Genomic DNA, 27,185 nt, shown 5'->3' with positions numbered 1-27,185 from the left:
GTCCCGCCAGTTGCTCATATTGGCCGTGCAGCGGCGCGCGAGAGCATGAGTAGACGAGAGGGTGCCCGCGCACGCGCTATTATTGTTTTGACTGAAAATGCCGTCGGTTTCGAAAACGGCGGCGAGCGCTTCTCCTCAAACCGAGAAACCAACCCACTATTCGTAAGTAAAGTAAACATTAAACGGACTAAAATACGTTTTAGCGGAAGGCGATGACTGTTTGATAGTCGACTGTCGGATTTGTATTTGTAACGCGTGCTGCTTCCTCCCCTCTGTGCGTTTTAAAATGGTGCTTTTCCTTTTGTAAATTCCTCCGAATACACGCGGCTCTCACGTATCAATGTTATCGAAATCAACAATTTCGTCTGCTCTAAATATTGCATTGTTTCCTGTACCAAAGCTTTAGCCGCTTTGCGTGTCTTTAAAAACTTAAGAAAGTGCTCTTCGCTTGTTTGCTCAAAGGCTGCTTTTGTAAAAGCCTGAAGACATGTACATTGCACTGCAGCAAGACGAGCGAGTCGAGACGCTCGCTAGATGTAGCTAGCAGGCTGGTTTGTTAGCTGCATCCGCCTCCTTCTTCGGCCCGTGTTTCTACTCTACGCTCTTTTCCCGCCGTACGCTCCGTTGGTTCGAATGGAAGGTACGTCGAAGATTTTGCGTAACTTTGTACGCTAATCGCGGAGTACTTGGCGTAAGCTTCTAATGTTGTATCGGAGAGCCTTGATAAATAGCTCACAGTGGCTACAGTTGATGCAGTGGATTTCTAAAACAATTAAACACATTCCGTTCCCATTTAGATGTTTATAAACACGTAAAGTGAACATTATATATTTACAGTTGCTGAAAACGGTGTTTATAACATAAACTATTCATCAAGGGCTATTTTGTTGGGGAATGGAAAGGTTAGCGTATAAGAAACTACGCAGTGTAAACAGCCACCGCAGCTCCAAACTTTGAACGTAGTTGGACATTTCTGCGTTTTAATCTGTCAAAACTGATTTGTTTATACATCACTCGAGTGTAGTTTTTTATTTATTTATTTTTTTGTCATGGAGGTAGTTGATTATAAAGCTTTTGACCGTGCTCTTTTCCCGTTTTAATTCTAGATATTTGAAGGAGTTCAGGACCGAGCAGTGCCCGCTGTTTTTGCAGCACAAATGCACACAGCACAGACCCTTTACGTGTTTCCACTGGCATTTTCTAAATCAGCGAAGACGGAGACCCATACGAAGAAGAGAGGGGACTTTTAATTACAGCCCAGATGTATATTGCACGAAGTATGATGAAACAACAGGGATATGTCCCGATGGAGACGAGTAAGTAACGTTTTTGTTTTGTTTACACTGCAGTTGAGAAGTCATTTATCATGTTTTCGCGCCGGTGCACGCAGTCATGTTTATTTTGCTTAGGCAATGTTTGTATTGCTTGAAACGAAGATTGTTTTAATAATTATAATATATATCACAAAACAGTTCTTTTGGAAATGCATGCGTTTTGTGAATCAGATTTTGCCATTTATTTTTTTTTTAGTAATCGTGAGCATGCTGTAGTGTTTTTGACTCGTCTGTAGCACACGCCCTCTTTGTAAAGTATAAAGTGTAGCAGACTGATGCCTGGTAAATTCACTACAGTGTTTACTTTATGTTAATGTTTTACTCCCTCGTGAGATATATCGCTTTCTCCTGTAATCTTTTGCTGTTCACGGGGATTGTATTTCTCGGGTTTCACTTCCACTTTTGCCTGGTGACTCGTCTCTCAGTTTCCAGTGTGCCCTGTGTGTCAAGCAGAAATGTGCATCTTCGGTTTGGAAGTTAAGGTCAGAAGGCTGGTGGTGGAGAGTCGTGTTTGTTGCCTTCCTTAGTGAGCCTAAAGACACGCCCCCTGTTCTCTGCCTTCTGATTGGGTCTCCTCTGCACGTACGCTTTTCTGATTGGCTCACTGCTGTTACATTGTTTACCTGCCCTCGCTTCATAAAAACTCATGTGTTTACAAAGCACGTTATAGTTCGGAGGATATTCAGACTCAGTCATGTCTAATCATGTCCAAGCTGTATATTTTGTTCTCTGTTAATTCTTTGGCAATCAGTGAAAACACTGTGCTCAAGATAGAAGTTAATGCTTGATTCATCCCAATACCAGTATGAATATTTACAATGGTTGTTTAAATATGTGCTGTTCGTCTGTAGTTTAGCTTATGTTAGTTTCATATTCTTTAAATCGTATTTAAACAGCTAGTTTTGCTGGAATTGTGCAACAGCACAGTTCAAAGCCTCTATAAATGGATCATAATTACTGTAGCGTCCACGTGACATAACTGTTAGTCAGGTGTCATGTGAATTCTTTCCAAGTTTTTCCCATAAGATTGTTTTGGCACTCCAACCATAAATAGTGGCATGGCAACTTTGTTCAGATTTTGGGAATGCTGTAGTATGATGTCACGTGATGTTTCTGATCTCACTGAGAAATGAATATATTATCCTATGAAACATCAGGTCAGCATTTTGATTGTATATAGATTATATCTGCAATTTATTTTTAATGATTTTTTTTCTTTTACTAATGATTGTACAACGCTAATCATTGTATAATTCTTTTTTATTGTTGATTCACAATATATTCTGTGTATTTTTTAATGTAATTTTACACCTATTTATTAATAGAGGACCCACAGATATTATATGATTTTTCTCATCTCATTCATATAGCCATATATTTCATACCTTACATAAGTGCAGTGGCTTTTGCATTATAACATCTATATGACATTAAATAAAAAAAAGTATATTTTAGTTAGACAAAAATGTTTATTTATTTTCTGTACCTATCCCTTAACTGAAGGATAATGAATTATGATTATTGTTTTGGATAAAAGCATCTGCTAAATGACTGAATGTAAATGTTTTTATTATTATATAACTCTTAATGGTTTGTCCTGCGTCTCTGCCGAGTCTCCCCGACGATGAAGCTTATGTCACATAGTTTCAGTATAGGCACAGATCACACGTTCATTCATCCAGTAGCAGCCGTCCTGTGATGACATCATTGCTGTTGCCATAGTTACTGTTGCTACCTGAACAAGATGCAGTTGCTATATTTGAGAAGATTATTGGGTATGTAGCATTTTCAGTATAAATCTGCTCTCTTCCAGGGAGCTGTTCGGATCGTCACAGCCCCGTTTTCTGTGCGCCTTAAATCCTTTCTTAAAAATCAAACCGATTTCTTCTTATAAATGCCTGTTTCTCTTAATCTCATCGTTTTCAGTATGTTATCATGTATCAGCATGCATACTTCTTATTGCACCGAGTTTCAATCAAGTTTAAATATACATTTTGAATTTAAAAGTGCAGGTGGCTGAAAATTATTTATTTAGTGCTTACAACACCAAGCATGCACTAATAATATTTCATAATTTCATAGAGACATTATTCTCCTTTACACTACGTATGTATACTGTCTGCCATTATATCTTGCAAACTAACTTCCAGCCGGGTAGTATTTCACAAGTGTTTGACTGTTTTAAAGTTGTGAAAGCTCAGCATTTGCCATGACATTGATGCTTCTTGCCCTTGATGTCTTTGTATGTCTTTTTTATTTTACATGCTGTGTTTAACAGTATATTTAAGTAGCCAGAACTGTATTAGTATATTTGTTGATGTTTTTTTTAACATATGTTTGCAAGATTACTTCGTTTGCTCGTTGTTTGTGGGAATAATACATGAAGCACTATATATACGAATAAAATGAGTTCTTGTACAGCAATGTTGATTTTTTTATTTTTTTTATTTTTTATTTTTTTAAGCATAAAGAAATCAAAACATTTGTTGTCTGCCTCTTGTATATCACACTGACACTCAGTCATATTGTGTTATATTAGAAATAGTTGTCAGACAGGTAAGTGCAGCGCTAACTTCCAGTATGATTGTTATTTTGTCACAACAAAAAGCAATAGTGTTTTGTGTCCAACGTCTTTTTTCTATTTTCTGTGGCTTCAGGCAGTGCAGTAAACAGTCAGTGACACAAGACTCATGCCTCAGTATTTCGAAATAAAGCTTTCCAAAGAGAGAACTCATTGGGAAGGACATTGTTGTTGTTTTACATTTATTTTTAGTTCTTTGCATTACGTTCACTTTGTTGTTCACAGAAAAATGCACTGACCGTTACATGTTTGTGAAATATTTAGTCATTTGATTTCAATGAACACATCAAAATGTATTCCTTTCATTGAGCATGTTTACTGATGAGCAACACTGGGGCTTTTCTCTCCGCAGTTGCCCTTATTTACACCGGACCACCGGTGACACAGAGCGCAAGTACCATTTACGCTACTACAAGACCGGCACCTGCATCCATGAGACAGATGCTCGTGGCCATTGTGTGAAGAACGGCCTCCACTGCGCCTTCGCTCATGGACCACACGACCTACGGCCACCAGTTTATGACATAAGGTAGTGTTTTTTCATCTCTCTGTGTCTTTACCAAAGGGACACACATTGTTGAATTAGTGTGATTAATATAAAATGGTCACATTAACAAACTATTAACTATGATTTTGCCTCAATAAACTCCTAATTTGCTGCTTATTAATAGTTGGTAAGGTAGTAAGGTTAGTCATTGAGTAGGATTACAGATATAGAGTATTATGCAGAATATGTGCTTTATAAGCACTAAAAACAAAGCCAATATGTTAATAATAGTGTGTAATATAATAATGTTAATGCTTTTCTTTATCAAGGATGCATTGAGTTTATCAAAAGTTGAAGTAAAGACTTTTATTATGTTACAATGCTTAGATTTTTAGGAACATTTATAATGTTACTGCTTGAAATATTAAGCATTTTCTACATTGACAATAATCAGAAATGTTTCTTGAGCAGCAAATCAGCACATTAGCATGATTTCTGAAGGATTATGTGACTCTGAAGACTGGAGCAATGATGCTGAAAATTCAGCTTTGCCATCACAGAAATGTACATTTTAAAGTTGATTACAATAGAAAACGGCTATATTAAATTGTGATAATATTTCACAACATAACTGTTTTTCCAAGTTTTTTTTTTTTTTTTTGGTCAAATAAATTCCAGGTGACTTTAAGTGAAGACTTAAAAAAAAAAAAACATTAACAATTCTTAAGTGGTTACTGAATGGTAGAGTTTTTAATAATTTAATGTACATAGTTGAGAGGACTATTTGCATTTCTTTGAGTACAAGGGAAACTTACACTAAAGGGCATGAGTAGGAAAGGAAGTTCTTTGGCTTGTGGCACTCAAATTCCTGTTTTTCAGCGATGGGGGGAGTTCTGCCAGGATTCCCAGCCCCCAACTCACGTGAAAACGGTGAATTCCAAAATAACAGCAGTTTGCACTAGACATTGTTTTGTTATATCAGTTGCTTTCGGTTGCAAAACGCATTTGTGGCAGCACAAGTTCTCAGCTGATTAACACCGTGGGTATTTACATATGTATTCAGTTCATAAGAGAGCAGTCAGTGCGCTTATAAGAGGGTGCTTAACCTCATTTGCAAATATATAGCATATTTGTTGTTTTACTAATGACATCAGCTACGCCTGCATTGACGAGCAGTCTGCACAACACAGCCGCGAACGGTTTGATTCTGGCCTGGAAATGTGGCTTACTAGAGATTAAATAAAAAGAAATATGCCATCTCAGCAGTTGCCTAGCAACGTGTATGTGGAAAAAGCAGTTACATCGAGAGCGGCCTTGTTTTTTTTTTTTTTTTTTTTTTTTTACATCTACCGTTGGGGGTTGGTGTTGGTCCTGTTGAATGTGTGGGCTGACCTGCGTAAGTATGTTTACAGAGAGATCCAGGCACAAGAAGCTCTGCAGAACGGCCAGCTGGGATCTGGGGAGGGAATTCCTGACCTGCAGCCGGGTGTGCTGGCCAGCCAGGCCATGATTGAGAAGACCTTGAATGAGGACCCACGCTGGCAAGGTGACACAAACCCTCCCACGCTTATGCAAGACCAGTATAAGAGAAATAAAAAGAGGTTGATAAAGCCTTCAGTAGTAACAGTTACAAAAATGATAGTCAGGTCAACTTATCTTCAGTTTCTGTTTCCCTTTTCTGCAGACACCAATTTTGTTTTGGCCAACTATAAAACCGAGCAGTGCACCAAGCCTCCACGTCTATGCAGGCAGGGCTATGCCTGTCCCCACTATCACAACAGCAGAGATAGGAGAAGAAATCCCAGAAAGTTCAAATACAGGTGAGATGGAAACACTCCAGATTGCAAATATTCCCAAATAAAGCGGAAGTTGACTCACTGTGACACCTAAACACATTTGGGAGTGGAAGTGATGTTATGTGGGAATATGTGGGAGTTTTTTTTCTCTTTTAAATGAGCATTTTTATCAGTCTTCTTCATTTAGGTTCAGTAATTTCACTTTAATGGCAAAGAAAAGGTTATTAGTCAGTTATCGAATGTCTTATTTTCAAAAATGTCCAATGTTATTTTCATAGGAGCCTGATAAAAATGCTCATATAAAGGCAAATTCTCAGATGGACTTTTGCATCTGAAGTCTTCATTTGTAGATATTTTTGGTGCTTATTATTTGTTATATTGGTTGGTCATATCCAAAAAGAAAAGAAAAGAATGTTGGTTTCATTTCAGTGCATCACTATTTTATTTTAAACATACAACTTAATCCCTGCTGTTGGATGTGTTGGCAGGTCGACGCCCTGCCCGAGTGTAAAGCATGGCGATGAATGGGGCGAGCCCTCCAAGTGTGAGAGTGGGGACAGCTGCCAGTACTGCCACTCTCGCACCGAACAACAGTTCCACCCAGAGGTGAGACCGACACACCTTTACAACACTGCACTTGAGTGATTGACTTCTAACTTTATTTTCATCATCTGTCCAACTTCTGTCTTTGTTTCAATTTACAAATCAACAAAATGCAACGACATGAGGCAAACTGGATACTGTCCAAGGGGTCCATTCTGTGCTTTTGCACATGTAGAAAGTAAGCATGTTTATAATGATGATTGATTGCAATGTGTTGAAGTTAAATACCTGCATTGAGTTCATATATGGCTATAAGAATACTCAAAATGAAACCCTAATCATGATATGGCAATATATAAAAACTCAAAGGCTGTGATTTAATGCAGTAAATACACGCACTGTATGTTTCAGAGTGAACAACAGCACTTGTTCTTTTTCACGCGAACAGCTTATAATCTGTTTTTTTACGTGTCTGGCAGCGGCTTGATTCACAGTAAATGCTGCTCAACACAAACTCATCTCTTCATCTGCTCTTAGTTTGCTTTGCTCGTAATGTGTATTTGGGAACGCAACATGAGCCAATCATCTTCCTAAACTTGTAATGAGAAGCTCTTATGAACTGGATGTTATGAACAAAAGAGAAGCTAACTTTGGTTTTCTGCAAAAATAAAACTTTTTAAAAAGTGACAAAATGAAGACAATTTAATGGTAAAGAAACTTAGCAGTTTTACCATCGTACTGTAAAATAAAATAATTAGTATTATAAAGTAGGGATGCACTGATATGAAAATTTTGGCCGATGCTGATAACACTAATTCTTTACATTTGATAGCCGATAACCAACATTTTGGCTGATAAATCTAAATCCAAAGTTTTAAATAATTTATGAGAGACTGGTCACAAAAAGTCTTGCCATTAAAAGCCATGTCCTTCAACATAAATGAAACGTATACCCAAACCCTAACCTTAAGGTTTAAAATTAATTTTACACTCCTATGACCAGCTTTCTTTATTTAAAATAAATAAATAAATAAATACTTAAATTAATAAATAAATAATAAACATGGGTTAAATAATGCAAACTGAATGACATATGTTTGAACCAAAATACATGTGCCATGGATAAGTAAAATGGCATAGCCTCCTCATGGACAATAATGAAATTAATTAAACCATTTTGTATTATTATAATAATAATAATAGTTACAAAAGCAAACCTGGAGCTTCTTTTTTTTATAGTCTCCTTTAAATATCAAATCGCAATTGGATTCCCCTCATCAAATCGTGCAGGCCAAAGTTCATGACTCTAATGACTATTTATGTGTGTGTGTGTGTATGAAGGAATTCCTTCCACAGAGGAGACCATGAGCACGTTGCTCACAGCAATGCAGTCGGGTTCTCAGTCCAAGCTGGGCTCGCCTCAGTATCCAGAGTGTCCAGTCAGCGAGTGGAGCGGCAACGCGATTTCCATCAGCAGCAGCGGCAGTAACAACGGCCAGACAGGAAACGTATGTTTGCATTCACCTTCTCACACCTGTCCTTCGTCTGTCTTACATCTGGGGTAGAGAAATGTCCTTAATTTAAGAAGCAGTTGATTGTTCTGTGGCTAGAGCTGCTGTTTTTCTCTTCATTTCTGCAGTGTTTCATTTTATTGACTTTGGTTGGCTTTGCACTCTTTTTTTGTTTATTGCAGTCTGTGTTGAAAAGGGAGATTACCTCAAATTCAAATCAGGCCTTTATACTCAAATCCTTCTTGATTGACATTTGACCAAAAATAAGGCTTGATTGAGCAATTTTTTTCTCTGTTATTGTGCGCCAAATCCTCTCACGTTTGGATCTACCTAATCAACAAAGAAACATCACCTATTTGGCTCCAAAACCAAATTTTTTTAAGCTGATTTGTGCTTTCTTCTTTAGGTATCATGCACTAATAGTCCAACTGTAACACCAGGCTCAGGGAGCAACAGTTCTTTGTCCCCAGTTGGACCCATCAGCAGGCCAAAATGCTTTACTAATGGTAGCTTTTGTTCAGAGTCCACCACGTCCAGTGTTTCCTCTCCGACGTCTAACTATCCCAAAGCTCCGGGTTTTGAACGAGAGGATCAGGTACACATGGTCGTTTTCTCTAGCCCTTACTAAAGAGACCTCCTGCAGGCCTGCAGGCATGACACAAACTGCAAGCTTTCACTTTGATTTCTTTGCCTTTGGGTCATTTCATTTGTTCTCACCACTTTTCGCTTGTGTTTTTTTTTTTTTTTTTTTTTTTTTTTTTTTGGTGGTGGTTTGTTGCCAAATGAAAGCTACTTGTCTTTAGTTGTCAGTACTCGGTTGTTGTTGTTGAAAAGCTTCACTTCAGTCTTTGAGATTGAGGGTGTGGCAACATTGTCTGCTTTGAAATGCATTACACATGATTTTTTTTTTTATTTATCATTCATGCGCTAAGTTTAGAAATAATTTTAGTGTTGCAGTGATCAGAGAACAACACCCAGAGGCCACATAACCACGTTGTGGTAATCATAAAATACCAAAAACGAAGCACGCTCTGTTATACTGTCACAAACAACTTTAAAGGGCGTTGTAAGGTTTTTTTTTTGTTTGTTTTTTTTTCTGAGCAGGTAGCAATTCCCAATATAATAGCAGCCCTGGTTGCCTTAACAACATCAGGTCACATGATAGGATGTATTATCTGATTTCAGGCAAAGAACCAGAAGAGCCTGTCTGGGGAAAATAATCAAAAGTTAATGGACCAAGACAAACAGGTAAAGCAACCTAGTCCTCACGTTCACGCATTTTACAACCTTACAAATAAGGATTGTATAAGACATAAAGTGACTGGAGCATTGGATCATGTAACATTCCATGTTTTCATCCTCATTTCCAAGAAATCATATAACGTTACATATATACTGTATATTATTAAACAACATTATTTGATGCAATGTTGTAACTATTGGCATGTGGGAAATGTGCTTTACTAAAAAAGTTGGGCTCACATGCCTCTCTCATTTGGCACAAATCCAAATGTGCGCACTTTGTGCTTATTTTGTGTACTTGACATTAATTACATTATATTATTCGCTTTGTAATATATAACTTATATTCTGGAAAATAGGGTACTAACATTACTGAAACTTAAAAATAAAATGACAAAAGCACATAACAAAATTGCTAAAACTTTAATAATAAAATAAAAATGTAAAATAAAATTAAAAGCCAACTCAAAATATTAAAAAGTACTATAATAGTATATTTAAATGATACTAAAATAACAGTGGAAAACACATTCAGATTCATTAAATTATAATTTTTTTTATTTGATTTATAATTCCTTTGGATACTTTTGGGGGCCATAAAGGTAGAAATGTCAACAGTTGGTAATACAACTGTCCTGAAATCATAATCAAGAAAAAAAAGTGTTATTAAATACTTTAATTTCTTAAAAAAAAGAAAAAAAATATTTAAATAACAAAACTGCTACACAGTGCTGTAATATTTGGAAAAACATTTTTCATTATGCCTAAAGTTTTTCAAAACTTTATGAAAGTAACATCAACACGAACAGTTGATTTCTAAGATCTTGTCACTTGAGTTTTAAATTAGATTTTTAAACGTTTCCTCCTCTTATTGTGGATCTTATTATTTGACTTTGACTCGTGTGCCATTGCTTCCTTTCACAGGCTCATGGCAATGTGTTCTCAGTAGTGAACCCACTCGCGTCCAGCATAACATCAAGCATCACATCCAGCTTGGCCTCCAGTATCGGATCTGACAGCTCGTCACCCACCACTTTATCAACCATGAATGCAAAAGCCACGCCTTTCTATCCAGGCAGCAATACTGTGGAGTCAGTAATAGGTAAGCCCTGCAGCGCTTTCATCTCAGAGCTAAGAGTAAAAGTACATGAGACCGACTCAGCCCAGATAAGGCAGTGCAGTTAAATGCAGAGCGTTTAGTGAAGTGGAAGCTGTATTTGTGGTAATGAATTTGCCATAAGTCAGTGAGTCCACTAAAACTCAGCAGCAGCAGCAGCAGTGACTCACACGACTAAATGGATGGTAAGTGCTTTTGCCTTAATGCTAATGTAACTTAAATATATGACTATTGCCCAGAAGCAGCCTTTGATGTATGGTTATTATAGACTGTGAGTGGATATGAATTGTATGCTGCAGGATGAATAACTGAATTATCAAGCCTTGTAATCACTGCAAGATTAACAAAACATCAAGTCAGTAAGAGCTTTATTACAAAGTATGTTTACACACACAAGGAATTTGACTTGACGACAGGAGCTTCCAGTGCAGAAGAAAGTACATAATGCAAACATACATGATAGTGCAGACATACAAAGAAATAACACAGTAGAGATGGAATATAACACCAATATAAGAAAAACAGAAAATTAAAAAAATGCACTATACACAGAAGTAGAAGTATAGAATTTTTTTTTTTAATTGTTTGAATGAATTGGGAGCTTTGTGTAATATTGTCTCTCTAAGTAGCTTGTGTTTTATATCCACTTTGCAAAGACACTAAATCGCAGACGACTTTTCTCGCTCTTAGGATCTGCACTTGACCTGAATTTTAGTGACATCAATGTTGCCTCCCTTGACAAAGAGCTAGAGGACCAAGACAACAATGGCCTTGGTTTAACAAGTAAGACTTAATTGTTGTAGCTGCTGATTTCGGAGTGTGGTGTCTTGTATAAGGTACAGGATGCACTGTAGTTAATGTTCAAACTGTTTCTTCCCATAGGACAGAGGTTATTAGGAGGCTCTGCTCCTGTCAATATTCCTGGCTCTCTGGCTCGGTCTTCCTCTCTGCATTCCTCGTCATCTCTCTCTGCCTCCCCGCTCAGCTCTCTGTCTCAATCCCTGTCCCAGTCTCTCCTCACTGGAATGGCCTCCCAGCAGAGCCAGCCACAGGCACCACCTGTTAAAACCGAGCACGGCCTTCTAGGAACATCAACGTCTATGCAGAACTCCTTAGGTGGGAATTATTTTCCCAAACGTCATATCACGATTGCAGTCTTGTGAATATTTAAGTTGATATGATGTTTTGTCTTAGGTCTGAATGGCGGAGCGGGGGGAATATGGGACTTTATGAGTGGCAGCTTCTCTCCCAGCCCGTCTCCAGTGTTCAGTAGCCTTAGTTCCAGCACGGTCGGCTCCAGCAGTGCAGACATCGGCCGGCTCCTCCGAGAACTGGATGAAGCCAAGCGCAAGATAAAGCAATGGGAGGAGGCCTGGCACCAAGTCAAGCAGGTCAGATGTGCAGGCTTGCTTTTACGGGTCTTATGAGATGAGTGATGCTTAGAAGCCATTTAGTTTGTCCTGTAGGTCATCTCTGAGAGATTCATGCCTAGTTTTATCATAGAAGACAGAGGCTGGCACTGCTTTACTGTGCTTATCGAAGCTGTTATCTTGCAGTGACACTTCAAGCTATAGAGTGCTGTGGTGATGATGTGTTTTTGTAGGCATCACTCTGGTTCTCTCAACAAAAAGCCAATAGGATTTTTCCATTTCCATTATTGTGGAAATTAAGATATGTGGCCAGCCGAAGTTTATGATTCTTACACATACTTCATCATGGTAATCTTCACAAATGAACACAACTTCTATTAATTTTGGAGCCTAAAAGGATAAATGTTGACTATAAATGAACTACACTATGGTTGCATGAGTTCAACATTACTACCACTTTGCCAAGTTTCTAAGTCATTTTCTCTGAAAGTTTTGAGTTAGAATAGGTTGCAAGGGTGTGATTATAAACGCAGTGAGGCTGTGAAAGTGCACTAGTAAATAGATGAGTTTACCTATTTGGTGTGATGACATTTAATGTCCCAGATAACCTCTCTTGTCCCATTTAGCCACCTGTTAGCAACTTAATTTTTAAAGGATTATTTCACCTCAGAATTAAAATTTCTTGTAAATTTACTCACCCCTATGTCATCCAAGATGTTTGTGTCTTTTTTTATTCGTTTCTTTACTCTAAAAGAAATAGAGACCATTTCAGGATATAGTGGACGGTGCCAAGCAGAAAAGCTTATTGGCCGATGTTGATATTTGAAAAATGCCAAATATTGGCCGATATATCGTCCTTGGCAATATATTGGTCGACCACTATTAAATATGTTTTTTATTTTGTGCAACAAAACGTGAAAATATATGCCATTTACCCTCAAACCTTATTGCAGGCATTTAATTAAAAAAACACCTCGACTTTAGGAAGGATCTGGAAGTGCAAAAATGCTAACTCACTTCTAGGTTTTGGCCTACAAAGATAGATCATCCCTGCAGCACTCTAATGTTCTTTAGCTTTGAAACCAGAAGGTGTCAGTTTAGTTATTATCATCAGATGAAACGTCTTATTAAAACGCATCTCTCACAGGCCTGTGAAGCATGGCAGAAAGACGCTCACGAAGCGAAGGAGCAAGCTAAATCGGCAGAGGCGGAGCGGCAGCTGGCGGAGCAGAAGCGGGAGGACACCGAACGCAAGCTGAAGGAACTGCAGGGAGACTTTGACGTTTTGTGTCGCTCCCCCAACACGCCCCTCCTGCGCAGCTACGGCGAGCTGGACCAGCTCCCCCTGCCAAAGCTCCGCTCCATCCAGAGCCAGCTGCGCTCTGACCTAGACCTCATTGACGGGGTAAGAAGGACCAGGTCCCAACACGCATACGTCACCATGTCACATTTACACACACTCTAAGTAGACCGTCACACTCTTCTCGTCAAGTAAGAGGAAGAGTAGGCAACAAGGTTTAACATCCACACGAGTCAGTCAGTCATGCATGACGCACTGCATTGAATCTGTCAAAGTGTGACTGATGTTAACTCTTCTTTTTCTCAACACAGGTAATATATCAGCTTCAGTCAAAGAAATGTATAGTTTGCCAAAAGCATGATCGTTCCTTTGTCCTGCAGCCTTGCCAACATTATGTACTTTGTCAGAAATGTGCGTCTAGTAAAATGGAATGTCCTTACTGTAAGACGAAAATATTGAAGTGGTGATGTACAGCTATCCAAGGTACTATTTAATGATTTAGCCCTTTGAAGAACTACTAATACATATAATTATAATTATTATTATTATTATTATTATTATGCTTACAATTTCTAAATAGCATTTTTTTTGTGTTTCAGTATTTCATATAGTGATTCAATTGATTAGTTTTATTAGAATCTAATAAGTGGTGTTTGACTGATACAAATCAAGTACTTAAATGCAATATCTGTTTTGTACAAGCTAGATTATCCATTTTCATAAAGCATTAAAAATTTTTCCCCTTGGTTATTGCTTTTGGCATTTATAGTCGGTTAGCCCTGATTTGACTGTTAGCAACAAAATCATCGGCCCGACGCCATTATTGCTACTAGCTGTGTGAAGAGGATTCGTTTCTTGTTAAAAGCACTTTGTTGACATGGAAATTTGTCTGAGGGTTTTTTTTTTTTTTTTTAAGAAAATTTGCTTTAAGCTGCTTTGTAGTTTTTTTTTTTTTTTTTCTTTTTTTTTTTCTTAGATTTATATTTTTTCCCAAATACGCTAAAGTATGAAGCTTTTGTGTGTACTGTGAAAAACATAATAGAATATTTCATTTTTCTTACTGTTAAATCATGGTATAGTGTATATATCTTGTTAGTTTTCATATAAAATAGTACTAAATAGTAGTTATTATTACTTTCATTGTTACTTAAATTTTTCAATCAAATAAGTGCAAACTTTGAATGCGTTTTAGGCATAACCAGCAGCTGTAATATCAGTAAGGCACATACTGTATGCTAAGGCATTTAGTAAATGGATTTCTCCGTCTTATAGTGAGTATTTAGATATACATTATGTAGTTGTTAGATGAGCACATGTGTTCTGAAGTCCTCAGCGACACAGTATTTTTTATTTATTTTTTATTTTTTTGGACTTCAGCCTTTCAGATATGTTAGAACATATATCTGATTCCTGGCCACTCCCTCTTAAGTGCCTTGCCTTAAAAACATTTGAAGCATCTGTGAAGAGTTTAGGATTGTAGTAGAAACCCCATAGCTTCTGCAAAGTATGTATTTTTTCAGTAGTACCGTATTATCGCAGCGTTTAGCGGCCCAATTCAGTACTAAAGTATTTCCGAGAGACTTCACCCTGGTCTGAGGTTCAGCTGAAGAATCGATCCTTTTCCTTCAATAACGATGGTGCTTTTTGGGTGCAGCTTCATTATCCTTAGAAATGTTGAATCATCCTTGATTTAAATGTGTAGGGATATTCAAATCAGGAAATGCGTGTGTTTCTTCGATTGCAAAAACGAAACTGGCTTAGTACATTTCTGTTTATTGAAATGTGTAGAATTGTAGAGCTCTGTAGTGTTTACAGACAGAAATCATTGGTGTTTTTCGTATCCAAATTCGACAGTGTAATGTGCTTAGGTAATCTAATTGAAATGACCTGCTACTGTGTTATCTGAAACTTTTTTTTTTTCTTGTTCCTTTCGTATTTACAGCAATGAGTTTGTGCGGTAAATCAGGTACGCAAAGGTGCAAGTTCTTTTTGTCTTTCGAAATCGGGATAAACCGTTTACTTCAAAAGGGATGGTTACTGAGGATCTAACTGTCCAGACCCTCGTATTTTATTTCAGCTTCACAAGGCGAAGACAGTGTGTGTCTGTGTGTGTATATATCTGATTTCTCTCTGCTTTCTTTCTTGTGTTTGTATCTTAATCCACAAGGTCTGTATGTAGCTGATGTTCTTGACTGATTTGTGTGTCAGTGTGTAACTTTTGTTAACCAGCTGAAGCTCTGGATCACACTGCCAAATGTGTTTGTGTTGAGCAGACGTATCCAGTTGTTGGTCAGGCATCACAGTCGAGTATTCGGAAATATTTTTGTGCAATGCTTTAAACGCATTGACTTTGTGCTTATCTTTTCTAGTCTAATTAGCAAAGACGTGTTCTTTTCCGTACGATGGGCGACATAGATAGGTTGAAACGGATCAAAGCAGCTCGGGATATTGTGACGTTTCCAGCACTCAAGTGTTCAAGAGTTTGTTGAGGGATTGGTTCCATTGTTTGGTCATTGGTCCATAACGTAGGGTTTTGTTGAACTATAAAATGCGGTAGAAATGTTTGGGATTTCACATGACATTTATTTCTCAAGCGAAGAGTGCGGTCAAATCAAAATCAAATGTGGACTTTACTCAAATGAACCAAAGTGGTATTGTAGTTTATACTTGTTTCAAAGTTCAACTGAAGTGGTGTACAATTACTATGTCAGTTTTTCAATGTTTCATTTGACGGGACAATTATGCCAACTGCTTTTGCTGACGATATTAATGGACTGAATGCCCATTTTTGTAGTTTCTACCAAAGACCTTTACTATTCTTTGTTCTCTCTTCGATGTTATAACTGCATTTTCATTATAACATTCTGAGAAAATAGTTAGGAATATGACCAAATCTAGTACCTTATTTACATAATATGTGCATTCAAAAAAAAAAAAAAAATCCTAATGAATCACAATTCTTTATAAACTGAATACAAAGATTGTGTTACAATTTCTCAGTGAAAACAAAAACATAGTATTGAATTGAAGGAATGTCTTAGTAATGAATGAATATTTGTGTTAATATTCTTATGTGGCCATATGGATTAGTGCTTATTTGAAGTATATATTATTTCTTTTTATACTACTAGTACTTGTTCGTAAAATTCTAAAAATCAGTTTTGAAACATTAGTTGTTGTGCACTACTTGTATGCTGTCAGGAATTTAAAAGAGTACTCGGCCCGTAAGGTGCTTTCTTTAGTTTCCATTTGACTGGTGTTTGTTTTTCTGTCTGTTTAGTTGGGATCTGAAGAATTTAGATATGGAATAAGAAATCTTCTAACTTTTGTTTTTATTTTTATTTTTATTTTTATAAATCTTGAAGTCTATTATTGTGTTGTCAGATGTTGTCTACCATGGCTGTGTAGAACATATTTGATTGTGATGTAAAATGGGTCCCTTGTTCATGCTAGTTGAAATGGCTGAGACAGACAGTGGGTTACATTTATGAAAACTGTTCAAGTATCTACATTTCCTAGCCTTAAACCTCACTTTTTGGCCTAGTTACGTTTGCCTGTTATAGTAATAAATAAGAAAAAGAAAAAAAAAACATTTATAAAATAATTAAAAAAAGAAAAACAGGCTTGCACTTAAATGTCTGATTTCCAATCAGTCATTCTGCTTGATAATATTGTTAAGTCTTGTAAGGATCAACTCTCTTCGGAACAAATTTGTGCCTTTAATAATAACACATTGAAAGTATTTTTGACTGAACAAATTTCAGTTTAGGAAATGAGACGAATTTTAGTGCCTTGAGATATTTTAATCTGTATTTCTCAATGCACGAGAGGCCCGTCACACACTTTTTACAGAATAATTAAAAAAAACTACTCTGCCATGCCTTTTCAGTTGACCATTTCAGTTTGAGTAATAAGTGATTATTATTCTGATGAAGAAACATGTATTGATGTTGAAAAGTCGGCATGATGATGCATGTACACAGTGTCAGAGTAACAGTTAAGGTGTTTTGCAATTGTATTCTTTACCGAGGGTGTGTTTGAAGTAGCAGTTCATGAAGTATGACAGAATTAAAGCGGAATTTATGTAAAACCTAGTCATTTCGAGTTTGGGCTTCCAACTGAATTTCTGTTAATGGTTTGCTTAACAGTGATTTTCTGTACAAAAGGGCAGATAGTAATTATTTAGTCACGTAAATCTAAACCACAGCATGATCTTACACACAAAAAGACCCCTGTCTGCATCAGCCATTTTAATACCAACTGTAATCTTTAACAAAAATGACCATTTAATGTTGATGTAAGACCTGGCATCTGTAATTCAAGAAGCACCAAGGACTCTTTTGTTTAGCAATGTGTAAATTAATGTATTGGACATTTTACCATAATGCTCTGCAGTGGAAATAATCATTGCTTTCTTTTTGCATTCTTGTGGATTTTTCATTGATTTATTTGTTTGTTTTTCTAATTTTGTTCAGTAGTGTGATTTATTGAACCTAAGGATTTATGCAATCTTGTATATACATATTACTTATGAAACTGGTTAAATTTAGCAGACCAGCCAGGAAGAAAAAAACTATTACAATAGTACACTTTTGTAAGAGGCTAAAATAATGATAAAAAAAAAAAAAAAAATAGCCAGAATTTTGGAACTACTGTTCCATATAATTCATGTTACGGTTAATCGAACATTAAATCCCTGAATATTGAATGTACCATTCAAATTACATATAAAATGGGTCACTGGAATAACATAGAGAACAATTAATCTATAATGATGTAGCACTAGTTTTGTGAATTGCGATACATTACAAATAAATTTATAAGTTAAACACAATTGCAGTTTTCAAGTTTGTGTATTTATCCATATTTACAATTTGATGGAAATATGAGATGTGTTTTTCTCAGGGTTTTACAGGAGAACTGTAGAATAGAGAGAGATGTCCAATTTTCAAAGGAAACTGCAACTCACAGATTTATTAGCTCAAAAGTCAAAATGAGGAAATCATTTATATTGCAAGGAAGAAACATATCCCTTATTTTGGTACAGTATGCATCAATATATAGAACGGCTTATATTCTAATTAGTGTTGAAATACTATACAATTTGCTGTCAGTATAATACTTTGTGTATGTGTTGTCAACACAAGACCTTAAACCATTTTACTGGGAGTTCTGTGTTTAAGTTATGGAGGCTTCTTTATGGAATAGTTGTACGTTTTGATGGCCAGAGAGGTTTTTCATCACTAGAATTACTTAAGATGGTATTATTTATAATGCATAATCTTTCTCTTGTAGTGTATCATTTTAAAATTGTTAACACTTGTCTACACTACAGCAGTTATGCAATGGTTTACAGAATTCATGGAATTATTTTTGTCATCTTGGGAATTAAATAATTTTTGATCTTTAACCTGCCTCAAGTGTTTTGTCATCTTCTTTCCCTCCCTTCCTCACTTTTTTGTTAAGTTAGAATCAATTTAAGGAATACAATATGACTGTTCTTGAGTTAATATGTTACTAAAAATTGTTTATGGGCACTAGTGATATTAAGACAGTCTTTTCATTTCAGTGTGAAAACATGCCAGTAATGTCTGTAATCACATTCATGTGAAAATATAAAAAGCTCAATATTTAGCACTAGGTACCTATAATAGAATAACTCCTGGTTATGATGGTACCTTGCAGGGATGACTGTCAAGACAGAGATCATCAAAAAGGTAACAGCAATTTAACTGTCTGCGGATACAGAAAAGTAAAGTACACAAATAAAGATCATTTATTGGCATTGATGGGTCATGGAAACCTTTTATTACACAAAAGTGAAAGGTTCTTTAGATTAATAAAATGTTTTTCACACTAAGAACTGGTTCTTTTGGTTCTTTAGGGAACCAAAAATGGTTCTAGGACATCACAGCAAAACACCATTTTGCAACCATTATTTTTATTTGTTTTTTTTTTTTTGAGAGAGAGAGAGTATTAAAAAATGTCATTGTAGACTCACCTTTCTTTCAGAGTTTGGGTAAAACGTTTCATTGTAACTCTCTTTAGGTCCGGTCTCTCCCTGTAAATGCTGCAGAAGAAGACAAACAGATTAGAGTTACATATGCTTTGAACTACAGACTGCTGTGACCTTTTACTTCCATTTCAGCTTGGCTTGTACCTCTAGAGAATGATATTGAAACATGTGATGGCATTGTCTGCTTGCACAGCAATGATAAGACAGGGGCCCTCACACTGAAGTGCTTCACCAGCAGAGGACCTCAGTAACTCGGATATATGCCGCCTTTGTTTCTCATCTGGTGTGCAGAGGCTTCCAGCCACCAGGTGGCAGCCTGTCCTGAGCAGCCACTGCAGGAGCTGTGAGTACAGAGGAGGCTGATTCTGCCGCAGGAGGTTGGAAGGTATCAGCAGGCAGGTGGTCTGACAAAGAGCACTGCTGACCAAAGGCCCTACTGGCACCAAAACACAAACAAATAACAACGGTTCCCATCCTCATTACAAAGGTCGCTTGGAGCTAGTAAAACATCAACAAGTTTTGGTTTATGTTTGTGTCATTGGCTCAGTTTTCTGATGTGTTGATAGCGGGGCGAAGAAGTAGGAGAATTAGGCCTTGATTTGACCGAATCCTGAAGAAAACTTGTTTTTGGGTGTGCAGGTGTGTGCAGCTGTTAACAGTCCAAACTAACTTTAGGATTGGAATGCAAGCAGGGTATCTGAAATAAGACAGATGTTTGACTATAACACCAATATAAGCACAAACATTTAGGGGAATGAACGACAGGTTACAATACCTTCTCATGTCTCATAACTGAAGTTTCGCTGCAGTGCTCACCCTCTGGAAATACCAGTTTTATGTCTTCTACAGCCTTCTGATAAGAGGGAGATCCTGTACAAGAACGTACACATAATATCAGTAAGCAGAATTTTTTTTTTTTTTTTTTTTTTAAGATTTGATTATTTTTGTCAGAGCGCTGACCATAGATCTCATTATGCAGCCTGTCAGAGCCATACTGGGCCCTCCGTAGTGTCTGATCTATAGTACGGGCTTCATCAGGATCTTCAGGGCCCATCAGCTGCAGCAGCCTCTTTACTGCATTCACTCTCAATAAACCCAAAGCCAGCGAAGGGCCCGAGCTCAAGTACTTCAACTCCAGCTCCTCAGTGGGATCCTGGATATTAAATAAGCACAAGACAAATGGTTTCTTACACACTCAAGCGGAGCTATATTTTTAGTAAATGTAAATAGATATATTCCCTTGTAAAGTAGAAAAAAAGTGTACTTAATTGTTTTACTTTAATGTACATTTGAAATCTTTAATAAATATTTAGTGATATTTTGTCATGCTTTAAAAAGTACATTTATTTGTACATAAAGTGTCTGAAAACATTACATTCAGTTTGCACTTTTTTTTTAAGTATACTAAAATGTATTTTTATTATTATTATTATTTATTAATTTTTTTACACAAGACTCTAGACTGTGATTATTTGTTCTTTTTTGGATATTTAGAAAGAGGAGGACAGAGTGACCTGTTGCTCTGGTGGATGTATCAGTGCATTTGCCACGCTCGAGTCCAGCAGAAGCACACGTAAGCCCACTAGAGTATATCCGTTCTGTTTGATTACGGTGAGAATTTTACCAAAGCTGTGGCTCCAGGCTCCAGGCTTGAACAGGGCTAGAGTCTAAAGTGGCTCTGGGCCTGTAGAGTACAGAGGGAGGAAGTTAAGAGAAAAGGCCATGAAAGACAGCTCAGAGAAGAACATGTTCAGAGAAGTCGTGGCCTAATGGTTAGAGAGTCGGACTCCCAATCGAAGGTTTGTGAGTTCGAGTCTCGGGCCGGCAGGAATTGTGGGTGGGGGGAGTGAATGTACAGCGCTCTCTCCACCCTCAATACCATGACTTAGGTGCCCTTGAGCAAGGCACTGAACCCCCAACTGCTCCCCGGGCGCCGCAGCATAAAATGGCTGCCCACTGCTCCGGGTGTGTGTTCACAGTGTGTGTGTGTGTTCACTGCTCTGTGTGTGTGCACTTCGGATGGGTTAAATGCAGAGCACAAATTCTGAGTATGGGTCACCATACTTGGCTGAATGTCACGTCACTTTCACTTTTTTTTTTTTTTGTTCTGAGAAGACATCACTTACCCACTGCTATGTAACTGTAAAGCGACTGACTTCTGTAACCTGAGGGTAGTTAGAGATTGACAGTCAGTTCCCAGACCGCATGGTGGGGGTACTTTGGCTTGGATCTGTACATATACCAGGAGTGTCAATGTGATGAGGCGGTAAGAATTTCAATAATGGACAACTAGTGTGATCTGAAAACGATGGGGTTTTATATTAAGCAAAGCACTTAGGGGTCATCTTTACAAAATTGGTATTATCTATTCAAATCCTCACCAGGGACCAATCCTGCCTCAGAGAAGAAGAGGCAGGTCTGTCTGAAAGCTCTCTCAGGTGTGGGGGATGTCAATACATGCAGGTTTCCTGGGTAATTTTGTGATAAAAGTCTATGTATGCCCTCATTCTCCTCAGAGCCACGACCAGGGCAGGAGTGGATGTCAAGCTCTGTACACTCTTCTGCCACTCTTTATCTCCGATCTCAAAGGACTCAACTCTTGTGCCTGCTGCTGAGACAGCGTGGGCTCCCACTTTAGTGCCAGCAGCTCAGATCCCTCTTGTACTGTTTGTACAAGACAAGGTAGATTTGGTTGTGTAACAGTGGTTTACTCAACCAAGAATACAGGTATATTTGTGAAGGTATAGTTTCAGGTCAGGAATGCTCTATCCTGTTCTTGGAGGACCACTTTCATAAAGAGTTCAACTCCAATACACCTGCCTGGTTGTTTCTAGTAATCCTGAAGAGCTTGATTAGTTCATTCAGAGCCAAAAGCTGCTGGAAGGTGGCACTCCAGGAGCAGGATTGTAAACCTCTGTTTAGGCATCTGCTGTATCTCCCTTGAAAACCTTATGAGGAAACTCCATTTCTTTCTCGACAATGTTTTGACCAGTCAGTGTGAGAACCACCACCTGCTCTGCATCTGAACAAGAAGCATATGTGTTTGGACAAGATCATGTGAGTACACTTCAGCACTGTCCACATGAGCCCACCTGTAGGACATATCATAGGGCCTATAAATGTCAAAAATGATCAGATGGTAAGTGGAAAAATCATGAAAATGCAAAGTAATGTATTTACCCAGAACATTGTGGTGGTTTTTAGAGTAGGGAACAGTGTGAAAGCAGCCATGTGGACCCAGAACATCTGTGAATCTTGAAGGGATTGATCCAATAAAGCCTTGTGCAGAAAGCTCATTCATCAGACCTTCTTCAGGCAAAGACACAGGACACTTAATGTTTGGAGCACCTCAGTACAGCTTCACATACAGTAAGTGGTAGGCACGATGTATGCTATCCAGATGCTCTACCTATTGCAAGTCTGGAGCAGTTTAACAGCACTTTCTCTCCTCATGAGCAGCACCAGGCAATGAGAGGACAGCTCATTGTTCTCCAGCCAGAAACACTGTAGGAGCATGACAGAACGCTGCTACTTAACGGAGACAGACAGCATTTCCAGACAAATGCAATCAGCATCAATGTCATGGTAGTGCTCCACTCTCAGTTTCAATACATTTCTGTACATATACAGGCACAGTGTTGGGTTTATTCACCTGCTTTGCGCTGAGTCCCAGAGTTTGAGCTTGCTTCCTGGAGATCTGCACTCTTCGGAGAACCAATAGACTGAAGCCTGTTTTTGCACATGCAGATTGTATATAGCTGTAACAGTGTGGTCCAACCATAGCAGACACAAGGAGAAATATATCCGCTGTATGGGGGCAAAGGGGTAGAAAGTTTGGCTTATAAGATGTTAGAAACTATTATAACATAGCTTTATTTTCAATAGTCGTCACCTTGAAGATGGGAACAATTGACTCCTCTGTCACCAGAAGCCTGGATCCTGTAAACAGAGTCAGCAGGTAGCTCAAAGGAATAGCTAGTATTTAAAATTAGTCATCATTTACACGTTGTTCCAAACTTGTATGACTTTTATTCTATGAAACACAAAATAAGATGGATGATGAATTATACATTTAAAACTATATTTGGTTTAATCCATTGATTGTTTTTGATTTGAGAGTGAATAAAGGCTTACATTTCAATCTGTTCATCATACAAAGTGACTGTCACTTCAAAAGGCTTAGAACATACCTGTTTGAATTTTATGGCTTAATTTCATGCTTGTTTGGCTCTCATTGACTTTAATAAAGTGAACAAAAGCAGTTGAAAGGTTCTTTGTATATCTTCTTGGTATTTTGTATTTGAAGACAATCGTACAATGAGTGTGAGTGAACAATGACCTAATTTGGGAAGTATCACAATACATTTGAATACAAACATTGACATTGCTGTTTTTTGCTATTCTACCACCCAACTTTCAAGCAGATGCACAAGGCTGGCAATACGGGGTGAGTAGAGCAGGGGTAGTCTTGACTGTGATGGTACAGGGCACTGATGGATGCTGAATCTGTCCGCCTTGCCAGCTGGGGGTCTGATGGCCCTGTGATAACCCTGCCACACTGAGTTAGCGTGAGGACCCCGGAAAACCATGATAAGCACTGGCTGATGAAAATGCTCCCCTTCATGCATAACTGACTTGCTGACTAGAAGACAGGACATGTATTAACCCATGCAATTTGTATACATGTTGTGTAATTATGGTGGGAGATGATGTACCTGCAGCGTTTGTCAGCAGCTCTTGGGGCAGATAGAAGAAGTGGATACCACATACATCTAGACTTGATCTCCACATAAGCTCAAGTGTGTGATGCATTGCCAATAGGTTAAGAAGCAGTGCCCTGCCTATCTGAACAAGTGCTGTCTGAAGAAAAAAAAAAAACCCATAAGATAAGAAATTGTTTACTGAAAGGTATAATGCCATACTAAAAACCTTTTCAACAGCCTGAATCAACGTATTTTAAAGATTTGGATCAAAACATCTCAATCACAGTAAACATAATGGATGCACAAGCCATATAAAACTTCTCGATTTGGGTTGACAGAGATGAAGCAGTCCAGGCAGGAACAGGACAAGTAGACATGTGTAGGATAAGCCTGTTCCTCCAGCAAATGATTAAGCTGAGGTACCCAGAATGCAACGGTCTTCAAGGGTGTCTGTGCAAAGAACTTGCAAACTCGTCTGTAAAACATGCTCGCCTCGCTTTACACTTTCTTCATCTATAAGCAAAAATATTCAAATAGAAACTTAAATATTAGTCTATTAAGACTATTTTATTTACATAATGGTTGTTGTTGTTGTTTTTTCAACATTTTCTGTGCTTTTTAGTGGGGAATCTGCAAAAGCCACTTTCACTAGTAGCTGAAAGCATTATTAAATTAGCAAAATATTTAATAAAGGCATATGAACATGTGGAGAACCCACCCTGGAATTTCTACAGCCAGTTTGACCATCCTCAAGAGACATGACACAGATGTACAAGGCCAAGCCATCTTCCTTCTAAAACTGCTGCAGCCCAGCCACCCAGAAAGGGGCATCAAGCTTGTTGCCTTTTCTCCCACAGGTTTTGGGATCAGTCTATCACAGAGCAGTTAACAAAAAGATGAAATGTAGTAGAATATGTCAAATATTTTCCACTGCCAAAGACTACTGTATTTCTGTGCAAACTAACCGACACACCAAAGACATGAACCATGTTACGAGTGCATTGTAAACATGATTTGATTAAGACTGAATCCACTGCCTGTGTTTTTCTCTGCGTTCTTCCAGCCACCACCCCAGGACTGGATAAAGGCACAGTCAGCAGCAAACACTCCTTCATCTGTAGATCTGGAGGTAGAGTGTTCACCGAAGGAAGGTAGGATGCTTCCTAAGGGAAGTGAGTAGAGCAGTGTTACTCTAAAAGGGTTTAATTTATCTTATTAACTTATTTTATAGATAAACAGCCAATAACTCACAGGCTCATAGAGAATATCAGTCCTCTCAGCAGCTTCCTCCAAGTTATTAGCAGAATATTGAGGTCTGAATGCTTGCAAGAACTTCAGTTCCTTCTGCAATCTGATTGTATGACTGTGTTGCTCTCTGTATCCATACAATTGTAAGAAAATGAAGTTCTGAAAATGAATAAAATGTAAGTATACTTTGTACCTTTGCTTGTTTTGAGCAGCTGGAATGTGAGAAGATGGAGTACTCTGTCTATGTTGGTCATATTTCACAGTAGAACAGCAGACACTGACCTGCTGAATACCAGGTTCACTGCAGCTAGTTTCAGAATCATGAAGCTGGTTTTCCTTTCTACTTTTCCCTGAAGGGTTTTCTGCTTGTCCTCAGCAAAATCTTGTGGATTTCTCCAGCTCATTGCTAACATAATTTTTTTTTTTTTTTTTTTTTTTTTTTTTGAGTAATAAACTCTTCCCAGAAAATTCTCTAGAAATAAAAAAAAATAAATGAGGTTATAAGTTGTGATGGCTTTTAAAGGAGAGTACATTTTATCAGCCATTCATTATTTGGAATATAAATGTATTTTTTTCCAGAGTGTAATGTATTAATTATTATTTATTATTATTCTCAGCATATATTTAAAACTTGTGAATTTTTTAATTAATCTTTCATGTTAGGATAGATGTTTTATGTGATATTAGAGATTTATGTGATATCTTACCTTTTCTGTCATTTTGCTCTTGTATCTGTGTTAGACGTCTTGTTAATGGAGCTCGTTTTGTTGTGCGGGTGTGCAGGACTTAGGACACTGTTACTCTGGCTAATGACCGATTGTTTTGATTGATGCATTGTTGCACAAATCAGTATATATGGTAGGAGAGTCTTGATTGTGTTATAATTGTGCTGAGATCCCTTTAAACTCATTCATCTGTCTCCCAGTACATCTGGGGAAAATCACAAACACATTTAACCTGCAGGACAGGATTACAGGAATCTGTAAACATGAGAATATACACTACTGTTCAAAGGTTTGGGTTATGATTTTTCAAATAATGCTCCAAAGGGCTGCATTTATTTTATCAAAAATACAGCAAAAACAGTAATATTGTAAAATAATATTATTACAGTTTGAACTGTTATATTTGAATATGTTTTAAAATGCAATTTATTCCTGTGATGCGAAGCTGAATTTTTCAGCATCATTATTCCAGTCTTCAGTGTCACATGATCCTTATTTAAAATAGAAATCTTTTGTAACATTGTAAACATCTTTACTGTCATTTATTATCAGTTTAATGGGTCCTTGCTGAACAAAAGTATTAATTTCATTCGAAAGAAAGAAAGAACTTTTGAATGTTATCTGAATGTAATTTGGCACAATAGTAATATAGTATAATATGACTGTACCTGAGGGAGGATTATTGTATATTATAAGTTTTCATAGATGAAACATTTGTCTTTATTAACATCTCATTTACTTGATTTTCACAAAAAGCAACCAGCTGCTTCATTAAATCATTTCCACGCATTTCACTGTCATTGCATGTGACAACAACAACAAAACAAAACAATGTTTATCTAAAACATATGCACCCCGAATGAGTAAAACAGTGTCTACAATCCAACCTTCACATATATCACATTGAATTGGCTCGACAAGAGGTTTTTGTTGCTGTAGAGTCTGAAGGACTTGGTCAAGATCCCAGACATCAAGAGGCTGTTGAGATAATTCGTTACATGGCTTTACTGAATAGCTCTAGTGTAAAAATCTGATTAAATACAACTTAACTTACTGTCAGTGATCAAACAAGACAGAATTGGGTCTCTATCCAGTCAGTCTTGTTTGCTTTTTGATCCAAAGGTACATTTGCATTCTATTTTATGCAGCACTTTTTCATTCAGTGATTCTTCTGTTTTGTTACCCACAGGAAGCTGAGGATTAGAGTCACCT

General features: G+C 37.5%; 1 protein-coding gene across 4 annotated transcripts; it reads left to right on the top strand.

Moving 5' to 3' along the window:
* LOC109049432 (putative E3 ubiquitin-protein ligase UNKL) lies at positions 1-27,185 on the top strand. Of its 4 annotated transcripts, XM_042720046.1 has the most exons (17): positions 1-162; positions 1,107-1,316; positions 4,268-4,444; positions 5,815-5,948; positions 6,087-6,222; positions 6,687-6,804; positions 6,895-6,979; positions 8,083-8,249; positions 8,659-8,847; positions 9,438-9,500; positions 10,419-10,596; positions 11,302-11,394; positions 11,494-11,727; positions 11,806-12,002; positions 13,129-13,386; positions 25,064-25,151; positions 27,163-27,185. In XM_042720046.1, exons 1-17 carry the CDS (start codon positions 98-100, stop codon positions 27,168-27,170), a joined length of 2,400 nt encoding a protein of 799 aa, XP_042575980.1. In that variant the 5' UTR covers positions 1-97; the 3' UTR covers positions 27,171-27,185. The 4 variants fall into 4 exon arrangements, with proteins under 4 accessions (XP_042575980.1, XP_042575979.1, XP_042575978.1 ...); XM_042720045.1 differs by lacking the exon at positions 27,163-27,185 and having other exon boundaries at positions 25,064-25,201; XM_042720044.1 differs by lacking the exons at positions 25,064-25,151; positions 27,163-27,185 and adding an exon at positions 13,593-18,691.

Source organism: Cyprinus carpio, chromosome B3 (assembly GCF_018340385.1).
Source record: "Cyprinus carpio isolate SPL01 chromosome B3, ASM1834038v1, whole genome shotgun sequence".
NCBI lineage: Eukaryota > Metazoa > Chordata > Actinopteri > Cypriniformes > Cyprinidae > Cyprinus > Cyprinus carpio.
This window is presented reverse-complemented; position numbering and strand designations above follow the sequence as displayed.

Excerpts from the sequence above, each read along its gene's own strand:
- LOC109049432 (XM_042720044.1), top strand. The coding sequence starts at position 98 with ATGCCGTCGGTTTCGAAAACGGCGGCGAGCGCTTCTCCTCAAACCGAG. Across the intron at positions 6,805-6,894 it reads AACAACAGTTCCACCCAGAG|ATTTACAAATCAACAAAATG; the intron begins GTGAGACCGACA and ends GTCTTTGTTTCA. Across the intron at positions 12,003-13,128 it reads CCTGGCACCAAGTCAAGCAG|GCCTGTGAAGCATGGCAGAA; the intron begins GTCAGATGTGCA and ends CATCTCTCACAG.